This window comes from Amphiprion ocellaris, chromosome 14, assembly GCF_022539595.1.
Source record: "Amphiprion ocellaris isolate individual 3 ecotype Okinawa chromosome 14, ASM2253959v1, whole genome shotgun sequence".
NCBI lineage: Eukaryota > Metazoa > Chordata > Actinopteri > Pomacentridae > Amphiprion > Amphiprion ocellaris.
This window is the reverse complement of record NC_072779.1, coordinates 2,678,865-2,696,634: the sequence shown is the minus strand read 5'-3', so window position 1 is coordinate 2,696,634 and position 17,770 is coordinate 2,678,865. Positions and strand designations below refer to the sequence as shown.

Sequence of the window (17,770 nt, the reverse complement as noted above, 5' to 3'; positions counted from 1 at the left end):
ATGACTTTTTATGAAATTTCTTTTTTCGTAATATATTTTTTGGTAAAATATTGTATGATTTTAACTTTTTGTTGCCTCAGTTTGACCACAAGGCAGATGTCAGCTGTGTGATTAGAGATGAACATTTTTCTCATATTTCTGTCACTGTTACTTGACTTTTACCAATAAGTCATCCTCAGATAAGGTCCAGTATGCAAACATTGATCCACGACAAGTTTGTTTCTGTTCGTGTTATTCAGCCATTACATAAATAAACCTCTTGGAGAACTAAAAGGAGAAGTCCAGCTGTCTTCTACTGAAGCTCTTAGGAGGACTAGCGGTACAACATTTAGATAGGTTGTATGAAAAAGAGACGACTTTGAGGACTGTCAGTCAAACATCAAGAAAAAGAGCAACTGTTAGATGGTTTCAGCCTCTCAAATCTGTTGTGATCCACTCTATTATCCCCCTCACAATCAAGCTCATTAATGAGCAGTTAGCTGCAGCTGCCGAAGGAATTTTAGTTTTGTTCTTTATATTATTTTAACTTATTTATTATATGTCATGGATTTTTTGTGTTTTTTAGTAGCATGTGTTCTGTTTTACGTGTTGCAATGAGACTAATTTCTCTCATGGGAGGCAATAAAATAAACTTGACTTGATGTGATCAAACAAAAAATGCATCTTAAAGGCATTAAATTGGGCTCTGAAAACATATGATGGGTATTTTTCCAATTCTGTGATATTTTACAAACCAAACAGCTGATCAGCAATTGAAAAAAACAATCATTGGTTGCACTCTTCTTCAGATTTTAGCAAAAGTTTCAAGGATAGTAGAAAATAACAATGTGTTTTTTCAAATAAATGCGATAATGTTCAATTATTTCAGTTTTTCCTGGTGAAAATAGGAAATATTACTAAACAGACAGCTTTTCGTAGATAATTAGATAAACTCTTGTCCCTGATATACATGATCAGATATTCCTAAAATAAGTACCCTTGTTTTGTGAATTCCTGAACCCAAATGTTGGATTTATTGAGACAAAATCGACTCTTAAAGGTCAAATCTGTGCAGATAAGGAATAAGATCTAAAATGGTGATTGAGTTTGGTGTGTCTCTTTGTCCTGGGTACAGACACCCAAATGAAAACAGACAGTAGTTACTAGTTAATAGCAAGCATTAAGATTATATAAATTAGGTAATTACACATTGAACTCTGTAGGTTTTCTGGGTCGAAAACAAACAGACAGAATGTGTGTTTATCGACGTGAATCATTTACAGCAAGTTAACACACATCTGGAGCAGCTTTTCTGAGAGGAGATAGAGACTGGAGAACAAGAAAGAACCAGAATGGAGACTTACCAACTATCCCGAGAAAAAGACGTGATAAGGCGGATTCCTGGAGCAAGGGTCGACTTCATTTTCGATTAAAACTCGGTTAAATTCGGAATAGAAACACTCAACACCTGGTTCCTGCCATAATACCAGTCAGTTAAGGCACGTAGCTACGTAACTACGCATAAATAACATAGCTAACTAACACGAGAGTCCACGAACACGAGATGAAACACAAACGCCCGCTTGTTGGAGGTAAAATCGGAGTACAGGTTCGGAGTGGACGCTAGCTGCTGGTCGCATAAAGCGGCTGTTGTTCGGCTTCCTGGTGGGACAAACCGCCCGAAAACATCCCAAAGAGCTCCATAGTGTGCCGGTAAGTTTATATACGCCGGTCAGGAGAGCCTGCCTACCTCCACGAAGCTCCAACACACGTGTAGAATAAAAAGGCGTTGGTTATGAATAGAGGAATATTAGTAATATTCGTCCCGGGTTTTGTTTTTCCACAAGATTTTCCAGACGGAGCTTCCCGGCGGCAGCGGCGTCACGACGCACGGCAATGACGTCAGACGTCAGCTGAGGTCAGAGCAGGTGGAGCTGCAGCGTGAAGACTGGATAAAACCTAAAATATATGTAAAAAATATATATCTATAAATACAGTATGTAGTTATTAAAACAAACTGGATAATAGCTACCTTATAAAGTCTATGATCATTATAAACAAACTGGATAATATCTACCTTATAAAGTCTATAATCATTATAAACAACCTGGATAATATCTACCTTATATAGTCTATAATCATTATAAACAAACTGGATAATATCTACCTTATAAAGTCTATTATCATTATAAACAACCTGGATAATATCTACCTTATATAGTCTATAATCATTATAAACAGACTGGATAATATCTACCTTACATAGTCTGTAATCATTATAAACTGGATAACATCTACCTTATAAAGTCTATGATTATTATAAACCAACTGGACAATATCTACCTTATAAAGTTTATAGTTATTATAAATAAACTGGATCATATCTACCTTATATAGTCTATAGTTATTACCATAAACTGGATAACATCTACCTTATAAAGTCTATCATTATTATAAACAAACTGGATAACATCTACCATATAAAGTCTATAGTTATTAAAACAAATTGGATAATATCTACCTTATATAGTCTATAGTTATTATAACAAATTGGATAGTATCTACCTTATAAAGTCTATGATTATTATCATAAATATCTACCTTATATAGTCTATAGCTATTAAAACAAACTGGATAATATCTACCTTATATAGTCTATATTTATTATCATAAATTTATTTATTTATACCTGTTTGATATGCATCCTAATCTAGCTAATTGGATCAAATGTTAAGTTATTCACTTATTATCAGTTTTAATATTTATTTTATTTGACTGCTCCTTATATCCTGTTTGATTGTCCCTGTGTTTGCATGTTTCTAACTCTCAAAGCACTTTGTGGACGCTGTTCTTAAGGGTGCTATAGAAAAAGTTATTATTTTACAGTTAATATCACAAATTATCTGATGTGTAAATACCAACTCTGGTACAGTCAACATTTTGGCTATTTGGGCGACCATATAGTTCATGTTTTCACAGATTTGAATTTCACGTGTGTCTCCATGCAGTTTCCCAGATCTCATGTAAAATAATCACATGTAGAGCATCATACAGCACACGCACCAAAATGTGACTATCTGTCAAAAAGACAGCACAAAATGGAGACATTTGAAGGAAAAGGCCTTCAGATTGGAGTCTACAATCTGAGTTCCCACAACAGCCTCAAAAATTCCTGGAACTAACTTTGTCTCAAAACTGATAAAAGCATCTGTGAAAGCAGAAAGTGCTAGACACAACAAAAAAAAGCTATATTTTTATAATTATATTGGTATGCCACGCAATTTAATAAAGTTTACAAGCACATACTGATCTTTATAGTTTGAAGAAAAGCATGGAATTTAAATTTTTTGCTTCCCTCTTCAGTAAAAATAGCATGTGGACCATTATAAGACAGTAAATACGTCAGATTAATTAAATTATGTTTAAGGCAGCCTGACTCACCACATCTCTCCTACAATAGTGACACTGAATGAACAAATTTAATTAAAGAAAAGCATGACCCATTATGTTTCACCTGCAAGCAGTTACCTAATTTTATCTATACTTTTTGAGTTAACATTCAGTAAACTACTTCTCTGTGCAATAACAAACACATTTACTTCATTACTATTGATTACATGGTATACCTGCACATTTTACATTTTTTGTTTATACTTTTTCTACCTATGTTTATTTTTCTTGGACGTACCTGTGTTTGTTTATATATTCGTGTACTGCTTAAATTTCTAAGAATTTGACGCAAGCATTTTTATCTCAAGGATCAATAAAGTATTTCTGATTCTGATTGAAAGAAAAACCTGAAGGCCTCATAAATTTGCCATATTGTTAGAAATATTCACACATTAAAGACACATCCAGAACATATTTAGGATTTGAAAATTCTGTCCATTTGTTGGGGTAATTTATCAAACTACAGCAACAGTGGTACAGTAAAGGGTTTGTTTAGATACTTAACTGATTGATTGTTTAATTGATTAGAGATCACATTCTGACAACACAGCTGCAAATATCCTGCTGTGGAATGAAAAAACAATTCTACGAAATATTTAGACTTGAGTAAATGGAACAGATTTAACAGTAAAATAGTTCAGCTGAGCTCAGGACTCAGAACTGATCACAAATCTAAATTACCAGAAGCTTTTAGCAGAAGCCGTTCATTTTAAAATCAACAAACACGTTTCACGCAGGAAGAGTTGGCTGGATGACAGATTACACAGCCTCATAATAACAGAACAAATCACACCAGCAGGAGGACCACAGTGTTTCACACTCTCAATGTTTCACTAAAAAGATGACAGAATTTTTGTCTCTTAATTTATTATTTTTGTCAAACATCCCTGAAACAGGTCAACATGACCGACAGCAGTGCGGCACATTTTCTAATTCACACATGCACCTGATGGTTCAAAACTCATGTAAATTAATTCTCCTAATCACACGTACAGAGTAAACTAACACACAAAGTCCTTAATTATCAATAAATAAACACAGTAATTCATGTGAGGTTGTATGAAACGGTAAATATATACGATAAAAAAGGTCAAACAGTGTTGTATGGGTCATTCTTCACAAACAGTAGAATAAGATTGAACATGTAGAGGCATGTTTGAGGCTCTGTGAGGTTGTAGTGAAGACACAGCTGATGTTTAGCAGGTATAAAGTAGCGGGTTAATCAGTACTATACACAAAGGTCAGCTAGGACTGATGGGAATGTCACGTATTTAATCGTAAATGTAAAGTGAAACTGACCTAATAAAGGCACCAACATCATGAGGACACATCATCAGCGTCTGTATTAAACTGTGCAGCTGAGATATTTCACAAGAGAAGCTAAATCTGGTCCTCCTGCTAGCATGTATACATAATATGGATTTAACGTCAGGTTTCTTTAACCCTCCTGTTGTCTTCATTTACGGGCACCAACAAATTTAGTTTCCTTGTCTGAAAAAAAAAAAATCCAAAAATTCTGCAAAAAAATTCCCCAAATTTCTGAAAATTTCCAAAACCTTCAGGAAAAAAATTCCAATAATTCCTTAAAAGTTTTATTTTAAAAAAAATCCCCCAAATTTGGCAAGAAAATTCTTGTAAATGTTTAAAAAAAATAATTTGTAAAAATCTTCCAAAAAAATCCTAAAAATATCTAAAGTGATTCCACATATATCAGTAAAACTTCCAATATTTTCTTTAAGAACATTCACATAAAAATCAACCAAAATACAGCAAAATTCGCTGGATTTTGGTTGATTTTTTTGTAAATGTTCTTAAGAAACATTTTTTTTGGCATTTCTTTTTTCCACCAAAAAATGTTCAAAGATTTCCCAAAAATGTTGCAAATGTGGACATTAGAAGTTTCACTGTGAAATTTTTTTTCTCCACATTTTCAAACTTTAAAACGGGTCATTTTGACCTGCAGGACGACACGAGGGTTAAAATATTTCATGGCACACCATCGAATGTGCGCTAAAATATTTCAGTCTGGAAGCTAAACATCTCCTGGACAAAGAGAAACAGATTTAGCGTCAGCCTTCTCGTCTGATTTTAGGTTTGACAACTGGTCAGCTCTATCAGGTAGCTTCCACTGCAGCTTCCTTTACTGTCAGTCCAAACTCACCATCGCTGAATGTAGCGCCTGGACGTAAGCTGTGGAAGAGACCGATATTAGTCTGTACTGTCCCACTACAGCTCAGTGGCAGGACGTGAGGCTGTGTTTTTACCTTTGGGGTTGTTGTGGAAGACACAGTTGTTGGCGCAGGTGTCAGGATGAGAATCCCAGAAAGAAGAAGCGCAGCAGCAGAGAGGAGGAAGGTCCAGCTTCGCCTGAGAGAGTCGCTCCTTCATCTGAGCTCTCAGAGCCTCGATGAACCTGCAGAGATTCACAGTCAGCCTGTTTATCAGGACAGATTCAGCTTCACAAAGACACTTAAACCCTATTTACACAGGACTAGTATTGCCTGGGGTCCTCCAGTGTTCTGTAATACTATCTGTGATCTTTATTCCATGAAAATCTGCAATGTTCAGAATCTGTAAGGTATAAATTCCACCACTAATTACCACCATATAGTTTCTTTGTGTGTGTTTTCTTTGCAACTCTCTTCAGCCTCTTTTCCGCTCAACAATCATGGACAGTTTCTGGGGAGGAATTTACACTCAATTAGCTGCAATAAACTGTCCTGAACTGGTTCATTGTCAACACCATTAAAGACTGGAAGAGTGGAAGAGTCATGAGCTCCGCATTTTACAACACTCACAGGTCCAATCAGCAGATGAATAACCTCTAAACTCGACTTTCCACATCACACACACAAAAAATGGACACATTAACGCTCTGAAATCCATCCAGTTTCTGTGTGATTTCTGTTCCTGCAGCATGACACAGTTATAAAGCCATAGATTAGGAAAAAATGACCAAAATTATTTGGATTTATTTGATTATTGATTTTATTTGTTTCCATACTGGTCTCCTGTCTGCTTTGTGTAAACACAGCCTGCAGTTCAACCGAGTTCATGCCAAAATTCTCAGAACTTTTGTTATGTGACTGTAAGTTGCTAATAATTTCCTGGTTGTATCAAGGAGGGACAATTTTATTGAATTTTTTTTTACAGAATGTGGTTAAAGCACAGCTCTCTCTGGAGTACAGGTGTAGATTTCACCTGAACATTAGGGTGTCATCCTTTAGGAAATTTTGTCAAACATTAAGCACTTAATTTCTTGCATTCTAGTGATTTGTAATGCATCAAACTGTGCATTTTTTGGTGGAAATGTCTTTATTTACATAAGGGAACACAATATTCAGGCACAGTGAGTATTTATTAGAGCAGTTTTTAAAAATACAAAGCCAAATACAAAGCCACATTTTATTTGGGCGACAAATGTATCCATTGTAAACGCTGAGCTTGCATCTTCCCTGAAAATTACTCATATGCTCCAGCAACACCAATGCAGAATTTTTTAAGCCTTCATAACCAAACCTCCGTTGATTACCTTGCAGCTACTTTGCCTTTCTCCTGTTTCTTCCTCCTCTGCAGCTCCACAGCTCTCTCCTCCTCTTCCAGCTTCAGTCTCTCCAGGATCAGCAGCTCTCTCTCCTGCAGCTTCTGTCTGGCCTCTGCAAGCTGCCGATCTCTCTCCAGCCTCCTCTCCTCCTCCAGACGGATCTGTTCTTTTTCAGCTTTGATCCTTCAGCAGAGACAGGAACATTTAGGAAGAGACTGTCACTGAGAGCCAGGCAGGAATCATGTAGTATGTCAATATTTTAGACACACTGCATGCTATAACATAATCCAAACAGTGTCATTTTCCAGCTTTGTATGACCGATTACAGGTAAGGAAGAACACTGTTGAACCATATGCTGACAAAAAACAACAAAATATTTTCTGTTTTGATTTTGTTATTCGCTGTGAAGAGTTGTCACCACTGTTGTGCATCACAAACAACCTAAATTGAGCTGAACTGAAGCTGCTGTTCTACACTACTGTTCAAAAGTTTGGGGTCACCCATCAGTTCCATGTTTTCCATGAAAACTCCCACTTTTATCCATGTGCTAACATAACTGCACAAGGGTTTTCTAATCATCAGTGAGCCTTTCAACACCATTAGCTAACACAATGTAGCATTAGAACACAGGAGTGATGGTTGCTGGAAATGTTCCTCTGTACCTCTATGGAGATATTCCATTAAAAATCAGCCGTTTCCAGCTACAATAGTCATTTACCACATTAACAATGTCTACACTGGATTTATCATTCATTTAATGCTATCTAAAGTTGCTCTACATTAGTTAAAGTTGCCCTAAAGGAGTTAAAGTTGCTCTAAAATCAATTAAAGTTGCTCTAAATGAGTTAAAGTTGACGTACACTACCGTTCAAAAGTTTGGGGTCATCCAGACAAAGACATTTCTAAGTGACCCTAAACTTTTGAATGGTAGTGTAGATAATAAAAACATTGTTTGATACTCTAAAGACAGACGCTGGGCCTAGAATCACTTCAAACATTCACTCCAACACGAGGAAGAGTTTCAGTCTCGTCACCTCGCCGTCCTCTTCAGGTGCTTCCTGTGCTGCTTGTTCTCCTTCACTTGCTCTCTCTCGTTGCTCATGACGAGGCGGCGGTGCTTCAGGAACTGAGACTGATGCTGCAGAGACACAGATGTTCGATCTGTGAAACGTTGGTCTGACAGGATTGGAACAAGAGAAGTCACAGCTTCGTGCACACAGTACGTCTGTAGTCTACCTGTCTTCTCACTTCTTCTTGGTTGTTCAGAGGCCACAGAACACGAGGGACGCCACCGAGATTGGATTTAAAAACTGGATCAGGATGAAATCTGTCAGGACTCCATGAAGCGTGTCCAATTACCTGAAATATACAAGCAGATAGAACAGAGTCGGTACGGCTAGAAATATAGCTAGACTGAGCTCTAATCAGTTTATAATATAAATATACCAAGCTGCCAACAGAACAAATTCAATCAAAAACACAAATCTATAACTTAGCATTAAAAAAACACAAATTATCTTGTTAATTAGACCTCAGTAATGATCATACTTTAAGATAAAGAACTGTAAATGTGCTCCATTTTCACTGTATTAATACAAAAGTTTAAGGATAACTCTGCTGATATTCTATTTTAATGACAACTTTGTAAACAAATGAGCTCCAGTGTGTAATGTGTAAATATAAAGAGAAAAAATAAATAAATCTGCTAAAAAATAAGAAAATAAATGTGTAAGTATGAGGAGGAATAAATTAAAAAAAATACAAACAAATCTGTTAAAAATACAGAAATAAATGTGTAAATATAAAGAGAAATAAATAAATAAATAAATCTGGTTAAAAAAAATAAGGAAATAAATGTGTAAATATGAAGAGGAATACATTTTTTAAAAAATATAAACAAATCTGTTAAAAACAGGAAATAAATGTGTAAATATGAAAAGGAATAAATAAAAATAATTAAACAAATCTGTTAAAAAATAAGGAAATACATGTGTAAATATAAAGAGGAATAAATAAATACATCTGCTAAAAAATAATAAACGTGCAAATATAAGAGGAATAAATAAATAAATTTGTTTAAAAAATAAGGAAATAAATGTGTAAATATAAAGAGGAATAAATAAAAGAACAAAAAATAAATCTGTTAAAAATAGGGAAATAAAAGTGTAAATGTAAAGAGGAATTTTAAAAAGTTACTTAAATGTGGACATTTAAAGGTAAATTTGTCTTTGCTTTTTCCTTTGTTTTTTCCAGGTATTGACTACTCACCTGGACAGAAAGTCCCGCCCACAGCCACTTGATTGACAGCTCAGTCCATCAAGTAAAAGCAAAGACAAAATGGAAAAACAAAAGGAAAAAAACAAAGAGAAAAGGGAAAAGCAAAGACAAAATATACCTTGATTTTTCCATATATTAATACATTTTTTAAAAAATGTATTCCTCTTCCTCTTTACACATTTCTTACCTTATTTTTAAACATATGTTTTTTTTTATTCATTCATTTATTTATTCCTCTTTATATTTACACATTTCCTTATCTTTTTAAACAGACAAGGAAATAAATTATCTGCCATATATTTTATGATGGCATTCCTGTGATTCCGTAGTTTGAGGAAATTATTCAGCCTACATTAGAAATTAGAACTAGAACTATATATTTGCTAGCTTTAAATTTACATGTTTTTAAACGGAACCAAATGATTCGGGGCCAAATGCAACAGTCAGGGTAAGAAAGTCAGAAAGTATTGGTTGTTTTGGCCTTTTATGGGAAATTTGTTGACAGAAACAGCGTGATCGTTTATCTGCAGTTTATGGACAGTAAAGATTAAGATTGAGGTCATGGTTGGGGTTCTGCCTGCACAATAATCTGAAGCAGCTAAAAGAACTGACTGTGTAAGTATTCATAACACAACTTTGATATTAAACTCAGTTCTGCCTTATAGGTCTGAAGCTGCTGCATCAATTTCCTGACAAAAACTACATCTAAATCTGCATCATGGTGTCTATGTAGTCACAGGAGGACAGACATAAACTGTGTTATTGTTCCGTGTTCGCAGCCTGAACATGCAGTGAATCACCAGGTGTTAGAGGGAAGTTAAATGGATAAATTTATCACTAACCTCCTACATGTCCATCATGTCATGATCATAACCATCATGTGCTGCAATGAAACATCCCAGCTCTTACTGTAAACCCGGTATAACGTAACTCTGACCCAGTTTCACAGTTATAATTATGCTCTAAGCTGTTTGAGGAGAATATTATGATTGTAAAGGATGAACTTTAGATGTGGTCTTTAAATTTTCTACGTGAGGTTCATCATTTGGAGGTATCAGCCTCTAAATCAGAATAACTCACAGGACATCTGGTCTGTTGGATTTTTATGGTCTGCTGAGTCCAAAGTTAATTATGTGGCCACACTGAACACTGTATTTACTGTAAACAAACACGCATACATTAGCAGGTTCATTTAACGATGTGACCTGATGGCTGGGTCCATTTAGAAATGTGAACATATTAAAGCTGCACGGATTTCTGGAGGCCTGGATGATGACTATATGTCTGTATCGCTGTTACCTATGGAGGCCTGTAGAATCTATTTAAAGGGAATCATTTCAAGTATACAGTCCTGACAGGGTGACGGTGAATTTGATGAACATTTTCAATACAAATATGTACTGTGAGCAGATAAGACATTGAAATATATATTATGGAAGATTAAATGTATATATCAATACTATTTTTTCATGCATCCCATGTGAATGTGTCACTACAGGGTTCTCTACATGTGTGACTTGCAAGTTTTTGGAGATGCATTCATGTTTTGGTAAGCAGTTCAGTTTAATGTAAGTAATTGTGGGATAAATTTATGACTGTGACAATGTGGCGAGTTTCCTAACATTCTGTATGTTACTGAAAATTTTCATTTAGCAGAATAATGCTTTTGGATTGATGTCTTTTTATGGTACACAGGAAATGTAACTGGTTGCAGTTTTGCAACTACTCCATATTTGAAAATAAACATTTGTCCAATGACAATACATTGCTTGAAACGACAATGTATTGAAACATTTACACAAAATACATTCATGCAGAGTCAGACAGTGTGCAGGCATCTGCATGAAACTGGTGCAAGCAAACACTGCGACTGCAGAAACACCACTTCCCACCACAAATCCTTTTAATAAGAGGTTCTCTCACTCTTAGCTCATCAGATCTCCCATCTACCGTCACAAAAAGTCAAGCTCTCTGCCGCACTGCAGAATATTACTGAATATAAATGTTGATAAAAGGTAATTATCACAAATAAATTATTCAAATGTCTGAATATCAAATTCTTACTTTAGATACTGAAGTGAAAGTCTGAATTAGAGCTAAACATCAAGTGATTAGATTTTGGCAGTGATGCAGCTTATAGTCTGGATCCATGGATTTGTTAAAGATTTCTGTATCATTGCCAGATAGCGTCATGGCGTCACTGTAACCATGACAACAAGTGAACACTACATCAGCTTCCTGCTGTGATCACATGATTGTGATCCTACTACAAATCCACTGCTGAGGACTTATCAGGACTTATCTGTTAGAAATCATACAACAACTGAGCAGCCTTAGCGAAGTGTTCAAAAAGTCGACATATTCAACAATAAAAATTAAAATGATAAAATAGGAACATTTAAGGGTTACTCCAGTATTGGAGGATATTTTACGTCCCACTCATTAAGTTTCAAATAATCCAAAGTATTAAAACATGCAGTTCTTGTGTAAATGTTCTTGAGACCAAATCTAAAAAAACTAGGAGAAAAGAATGTTTGAAAATATTTTTCAAAATAACAAGTAAGTCTGGAGTTCCTTCTAAAATGTCATTTTCCTCTTCCTTAGTATGATTGCAAAAAGTTAATCTTCCATGGAAACAACACGACTACAAATGTAAACAGTGAGCACTGCTGTACGTGTACGGTATGAAGACTGTACGTTAGAGTTCGGCTGAATTACCACTGAGATGAAAGTGTATGTTTAAGGCATCTTAAAGGACAAATAAATTATGTTTGCATCTGCTCAGAATGCACTTTGTGTTCATATGCAGATAATTTGTTCTTATTTGTTACGTCCCTCCGTGTCACCAAGAATAACTGCAATAAAACTAAATCGGTAAATGTCTTCATGTCTTGGATTTAAGATGAATTTAGAAAGAACAACCCTGAAATCAGAAAACAAACATGGCACACATCTGCAGTCACCTTCTGCTGAACAAGAGGACATTCATGCTGACTGGAGAACAGAGGATCATCTCCTTCTCCCTCCTCCAGACCTTCCTCATGAGATTCAGCTTTCTGTTGGGCACAGAGGGAAATGTTCTTAATTATAGTATGAATGTGGAAGACTCATAGGAAGCATGCGTTTTAAAAAGAGGAACAAGCGTGAGACGACAGACGCTCACATGTCTGGTAGGAGAGACGTTCCATCTGCCTCCAGGAAGCTCTGAAGTCGTTTCCTCGTGTGGGATCATCCGACAGGCGGCCAGTCTGAGTCTGACCTGCCTCATGCCTCCGCTCGGCTGGAAAACCGTGGAAATAAATAATACTTCAGGTTAATCACAGTCACATTATTTTATTAGTCATACAGGGGAACAGTGCAATCATTCTGGCTGCACCAAAAACAAACACCACATGGAACAGAGATGATACGGCACATATTAGAGACAACAGCATGGCTTCTAGCAGAGCTGAAACCATCTCTGGACAGACTTGGATCATCCACAGAGACATTAAGGACTAAACTAAGCTGCTTTTGAAAGCAGAAACACCCAATTCAGTTAACAAAAACATCTAATTAAAACAAATTGGCTGGTATTTGTTTCTTAATTCAATTCATTAACCCTCATGTTGTCCTGCGGGTCAAAACTGACCTGTTTTAAAGTTTGAAAATGTGGGAAAAAATAGATATTTTCACAGTGAAACTTCTGATGTCCACATTTTCAACATTTTCGGGAAATTTTTGAACATTTTTTTGGTGGAAAAAAAGAAATGTTAAAAATGTTTCTGAAGAACATTCATATAAAAATCAACCAAAATCCAACGAAATTTGCTGGATTTTGGTTGATTTTTATGTGAATGTTCTTAAGAAAATATTAGAAGTTTTACTGATATATATGGAATCACTTAAGATACTTTTAGGATTTTTTGGAAGATTTTTACTCATTTTTTGAAAATATTTACAAGAAATTTTCTTGCCAAATTTGGGTGATTTTTTAAAAATAAAACTTTTGAGGGAAAATTTTAAGGAATTGTTGGAATTTTCTTCCTGAAAGTTTCAGAAATTTTCAGAAATTTGGGGATTTTTTTTGCTGATTTTTTAGATTTTTTTTCAGACAAGGAAACTATATTTTTTTTGGTGCCCGTAAATGATGACAACAGGAGGGTTAAAGCATGAGACCTGAGTAGGACACTGTCCAGCTGAAAAGTTACTCATAGCTGCTCTCTGGTGGACAAACTGTGCAACAGCAACACCGTTTATAATTTACCTCCATCACATTGAACTTCTGAGCCAAAAATTAGCTCCATATGTGTCTGATCAACACATCAAAACCAAACCAGAAGCAGCTATAAGAGCTTCTACTGTTCTGGAAAAGTTCTGCCCCAGATGTTACAACCTGGCTTCAATTTATTTCCATTTTAGCCACGAGAGCATCAGTGAGGTCAGACGAAGCTGTAGGGTGATAGTCTTTACGCTCACTGTCTAATCAACAAGTGCATGAGAGCTCTGACTCGGACTTTTGGATGCTACTGTGCACCATTTCTGTGGGTCTGCATATCCACAGACTTTCCTAATTGACATGTTTTTCCTAGATGGTGTCGGGACGAAATCTGTTACGATGTTTTTATGTCGGTGCCAACATTAGGGTGCTTCTTTTTGCCGTTATTTATCGCAAGTTTGTGGAGCTGTGTTACTAGTCAAACACAGGACTTACCGATGTTCATGTCTTTTCTGATTTTGCTGAAATGTATAAACATGTGACGGACAGGAAGTGTTCAACTGAGCAGCTGATCAGACGGAATGAAACACAAATCTAAATTCACTTAAAGCTAATTCAAGTATTAGTTTATATATATATATATATATATATATATATATATATATATTAACAGAAACTGTTCATTAATGCTGATATTTCATATTTCCATTTTCTTTTCCATAGTAGTTATTAGTTTGAAGTGTCAGTTTGCAGCTGAGTACTTTAGTGGTACCAGACATTAAAATGAACAAGAAATTGAAGAAAACAAAGATGGCCTAATAATCTTTTCCATGACTGTATTTCTTCAACCAACTTTCAAACCCCAAACCTGTAAATAAAACCTGAGCAGCTGAAGCTTCAGCTGTTTGCTGCTTCTCTACTGTCCTCTCACCTCCTGAGAGCTCCTCTCCATCACTCTGTTCTGTGCAGCAGCTCTGGCAGACCTCAGCTTCTCTCCAGCAGACACTGGGTGAGTCCACACCTGATAATGTTGTTGTGGGGAGCTGCTGTCAGGCGTCACCTGAACAAAAGCAGTTTTTCAATGAGGAGGTCGATCAGACAGAGACGATGGCAGCATGACTAACCAGAGGTGTGTTGAATATGACAGGAGGGAATTTGCTTGTTTAGCGGTGGCTACATGCAGTTGGCGCTTTTAATAATAATAATAATACATTTTATTTATAGGCGCCTTTCAGAACACTCAAGGTCACTGTACAAAGGAAACAAATAAAAACACATTCATTTTTGTATGTTTTACATCATTATAAAATGAATACATAAACAATTTTAGACTGCACAAAACAAGCAATATAAAGAAGTGGAAAATAATGGAAGAGGTTTTGCATTTATTTCTGACAGTAAATTATTAATGAGTAAAAGAATTGACAATTATGTTGGGGGAATATTTCTGTTTCCTCCCATCGTTTTTCTCAGAGTCTGCTGTCAGCTAAAATAACTGATCGTTACCACTGGATCTGTGAGAGGCTGCTGTCTTTTCTTGAAGACTTGAGCTCGCTGAGCCACACGGTGGCGGACTTCATCCTGAAATCGTCGAAGGCTCTCTTCATTCTCCCTCCTCTTCTCCGCCTGGAGCTCCTCCGTTACCAAAGCAAGAGTCTAAATTAAGACATGGGAAGACAGTTTTTGAAAACTCTAGGAAAAAACTGGACTCTAAACTCACATGAGTCTCAAATACCAGCATCTACAACCTTCACCTGGGAGCTATGAGTTGAGATAAACACAGCATCACATTTCACAGGAGTGGGACATAATGAAGGAATTATGATGAAGGAATCTATAAATTTAGATCCCAAAATTAAACTTACAGCAAGTGAGCAAAGTTTTTTTTTTTTTTTTAAAAATCAGGAGATATGCGAGTATCAGCTCTGATCTTCCTCTGTTAAAGAAGCCCCAGGACCTCTTTCACAGCTTAAAAAGTAAACTTAATATTCTGTCACACCAGTAAAGCCAGACATTTCCTGATTCCATGAGACCTGCTTAGAGGCACGATTTTGAACTTAGGACTCAGTTCAGAAGCTCTCAACAGCAAAAGACTCAATTCTTTATATGGTCTCAGAGATTCTTCATGGAACATAGAATTTTATTTGCTCCATATCTGTGATTGGAGCGGCAACATTTATCCAAATCATTAAAGTAAGTTCCACAAAGAAATCTGTCAGAATTTTACTGATTTCTGCTTCTCAAATGAAAATAATTGTTTACTTTCCTAATTTTCCATGATATATCTATATATATGTATCTAAAATAATTCTTCTATGTCAAATAGGGAGTTTTACATCTCTAGGGTCTAACAGACTCAAACATACACAAAATCACTGTATAAGATAAACTGCTTTTTTATACCAGCATATAAGTAGCAACTTACCACAATAAAAAAAAAAAAACATAAAATATTAGAGGTCATCCTGACCTTTAGACGGACCAGAAACACAAAAGGATGCAGAGCTGCAGAACAAACAGAACCACACAGAACCAGCATGAAGAAAACATTAGAGTTCATCCAAACCTTTAGGTTTAAAACTGACACATTTATCAGCTACAAACTGAAAACAGAAAGAATCAAGAAAGATTTTTCTTTGTTAGTAAATTTAATTAAATCCTAAAACCACAATTGTCTGATTAAAATGTATTTATTCTACATAATTCTGTTTTTTTAAATCACCAAAATAAAATAGTTTGCTTCAATCAGATCCAGTAGAAACATCTTCAACCCTCAAACAAACGACCACAAAGAGATAAACAAATAAACAACAAAACAGAGACCGAGAGGAAAATCCAGCCTGCTGGATCAATCAAATCAATAATCAATAATAAAACGTCAATAACAGAAATGCAGCCTGGCTCAGAAACAGTGAACAGAGCAGCAAGTTGTTGGAGATACATCCCCCATGGTGAAACATCTTCTACAGCAAGGTTCTACTAAAACATGCAGCTGCAGGATCAGGACTGGTTCTGGAGGGTTCTAGACCAGGATCAGGACTGGGTTTGGAGGATCCTAGACCTGGATCAGGTTCTAGGCCTGGATCAGGACTGGTTCTGGAGGGTTCTAGACCTGGATCAGGTTCTAGGCCTGGAACAGGACTGGTTCTGGATGGTTCTAGATCTGGATCAGGTTCTAGGCTTGGATCAGAACTGGTTCTGGAGGGTTCTAGACCTGGATCAGGTTCTAGACCTGGAACAGGACTGGTTCTGGATGGTTCTAGATGTGTATCAGGACTGGTTCTGGAGGGTTCTAGATCTGGATCAGGTTCTAGGCCTGAATCAGGTCTGGTTCTGGAGGGTTCTAGATGTGTATCAGGACTGGTTCTGGAGGGTTCTAGATGTGGATCAGGATTGGTTCTTAGACCTGGAAGCCAAACTATTGTAGGTTCGATTAGAGGGGCACTGAAATCAGATCTCAGTTTTAGTTTGTCCAGCAGAGGACACAAAGAAGTTTATTTTTATAATACAGAAATGTTCTATTAAGTGTGTATCTTGGTCACAGAAGTAACATAAATATAATAATTGACTGCATATCAGCATAATAGGATTAAAACATTTACACAGGGCCAATCATGTAGATTAAAGGAAAATAACTGAGACAGGTGGTAGCCCTGCTGTGGTGAATCTGGCCACCACTTCAATACATAAACATATAATTATTAGTCCACATACTGTACTGAGGTGTGAGCTTATGCCCCTCATATTTGCTGACACATTAGGGGCTCGAATTGTGGGTGATAATCAAACGTTACTGCAGACAAAAAGGATGAAAACTCAAACACAGGAGCTCCCATTAAAGTGAGTGAAGCCTCCTCCACCCTACAGACACTAACGGCAGCCTGGCAACGCTCACAGCTAGCTCAGCTCATTAGCAGTAACCAAACTCACAGTCGGGTGCTCCAGGAAGTCCTGTCCGCCTTCCACCCAGGCTCCCACCGCCACCACCGCCGGGTTCCTCTCAGCCAGCACCTTGTTGGAGGCTCGGTGCTCCTGTGGCCGGCCGACCGAAGTTTTCATCCTGCCGGTTTTTGAAGCCACAACCCGGCCAGCACTCATTGCTAGCCTCGCTGTCCTAAAGTGCCGCTAAACTGCAGTTAATGCTATATTTACGTTATGTAGCTGCTACAGTTAACTACACACTAACGCAGCGGTTACGTTAAATATATTATATTCACTATTTAAGCAATAAAAAAAAGAAAAAACTGAATCTCTGCACCTTAAACACCAACGGCTTTGTTTGAGTTTCGCTCACTTTATCTTCTTCTAGCTTCTCTGCAGC

The 17,770-nt window shown here is 36.5% G+C and overlaps 2 protein-coding genes across 3 annotated transcripts in view; both read right to left on the bottom strand.

Moving 5' to 3' along the window:
• slc37a2 (solute carrier family 37 member 2) overlaps positions 1-1,840 on the bottom strand; it is a 20,913-nt gene extending 19,073 nt beyond the window's left edge. Inside the window, exon 1 of the mRNA XM_023270317.3 lies at positions 1,344-1,840. Within this exon, the coding sequence (XP_023126085.1) occupies positions 1,344-1,402 (59 nt within the window). The 5' untranslated portion in view covers positions 1,403-1,840. The remainder of the gene's footprint in view (positions 1-1,343) is intronic.
• ccdc15 (coiled-coil domain containing 15) lies at positions 1,799-17,770 on the bottom strand. 2 transcript variants are annotated; one of them, XM_035948220.2, is made up of 10 exons: positions 17,380-17,770; positions 14,956-15,105; positions 14,381-14,509; positions 12,415-12,531; positions 12,215-12,307; positions 8,211-8,333; positions 8,009-8,112; positions 6,962-7,156; positions 5,694-5,842; positions 1,799-1,938 (listed from the first exon to the last, which is right to left on the bottom strand). In XM_035948220.2, the coding sequence occupies exons 1-10, from the start codon at positions 17,545-17,547 to the stop codon at positions 1,889-1,891; spliced, it is 1,278 nt and encodes a 425-aa protein (XP_035804113.1). In that variant the 5' UTR covers positions 17,548-17,770; the 3' UTR covers positions 1,799-1,888. The 2 variants fall into 2 exon arrangements, with proteins under 2 accessions (XP_035804113.1, XP_023126086.1); XM_023270318.3 differs by lacking the exon at positions 1,799-1,938 and adding an exon at positions 4,280-5,619 and having other exon boundaries at positions 17,380-17,769.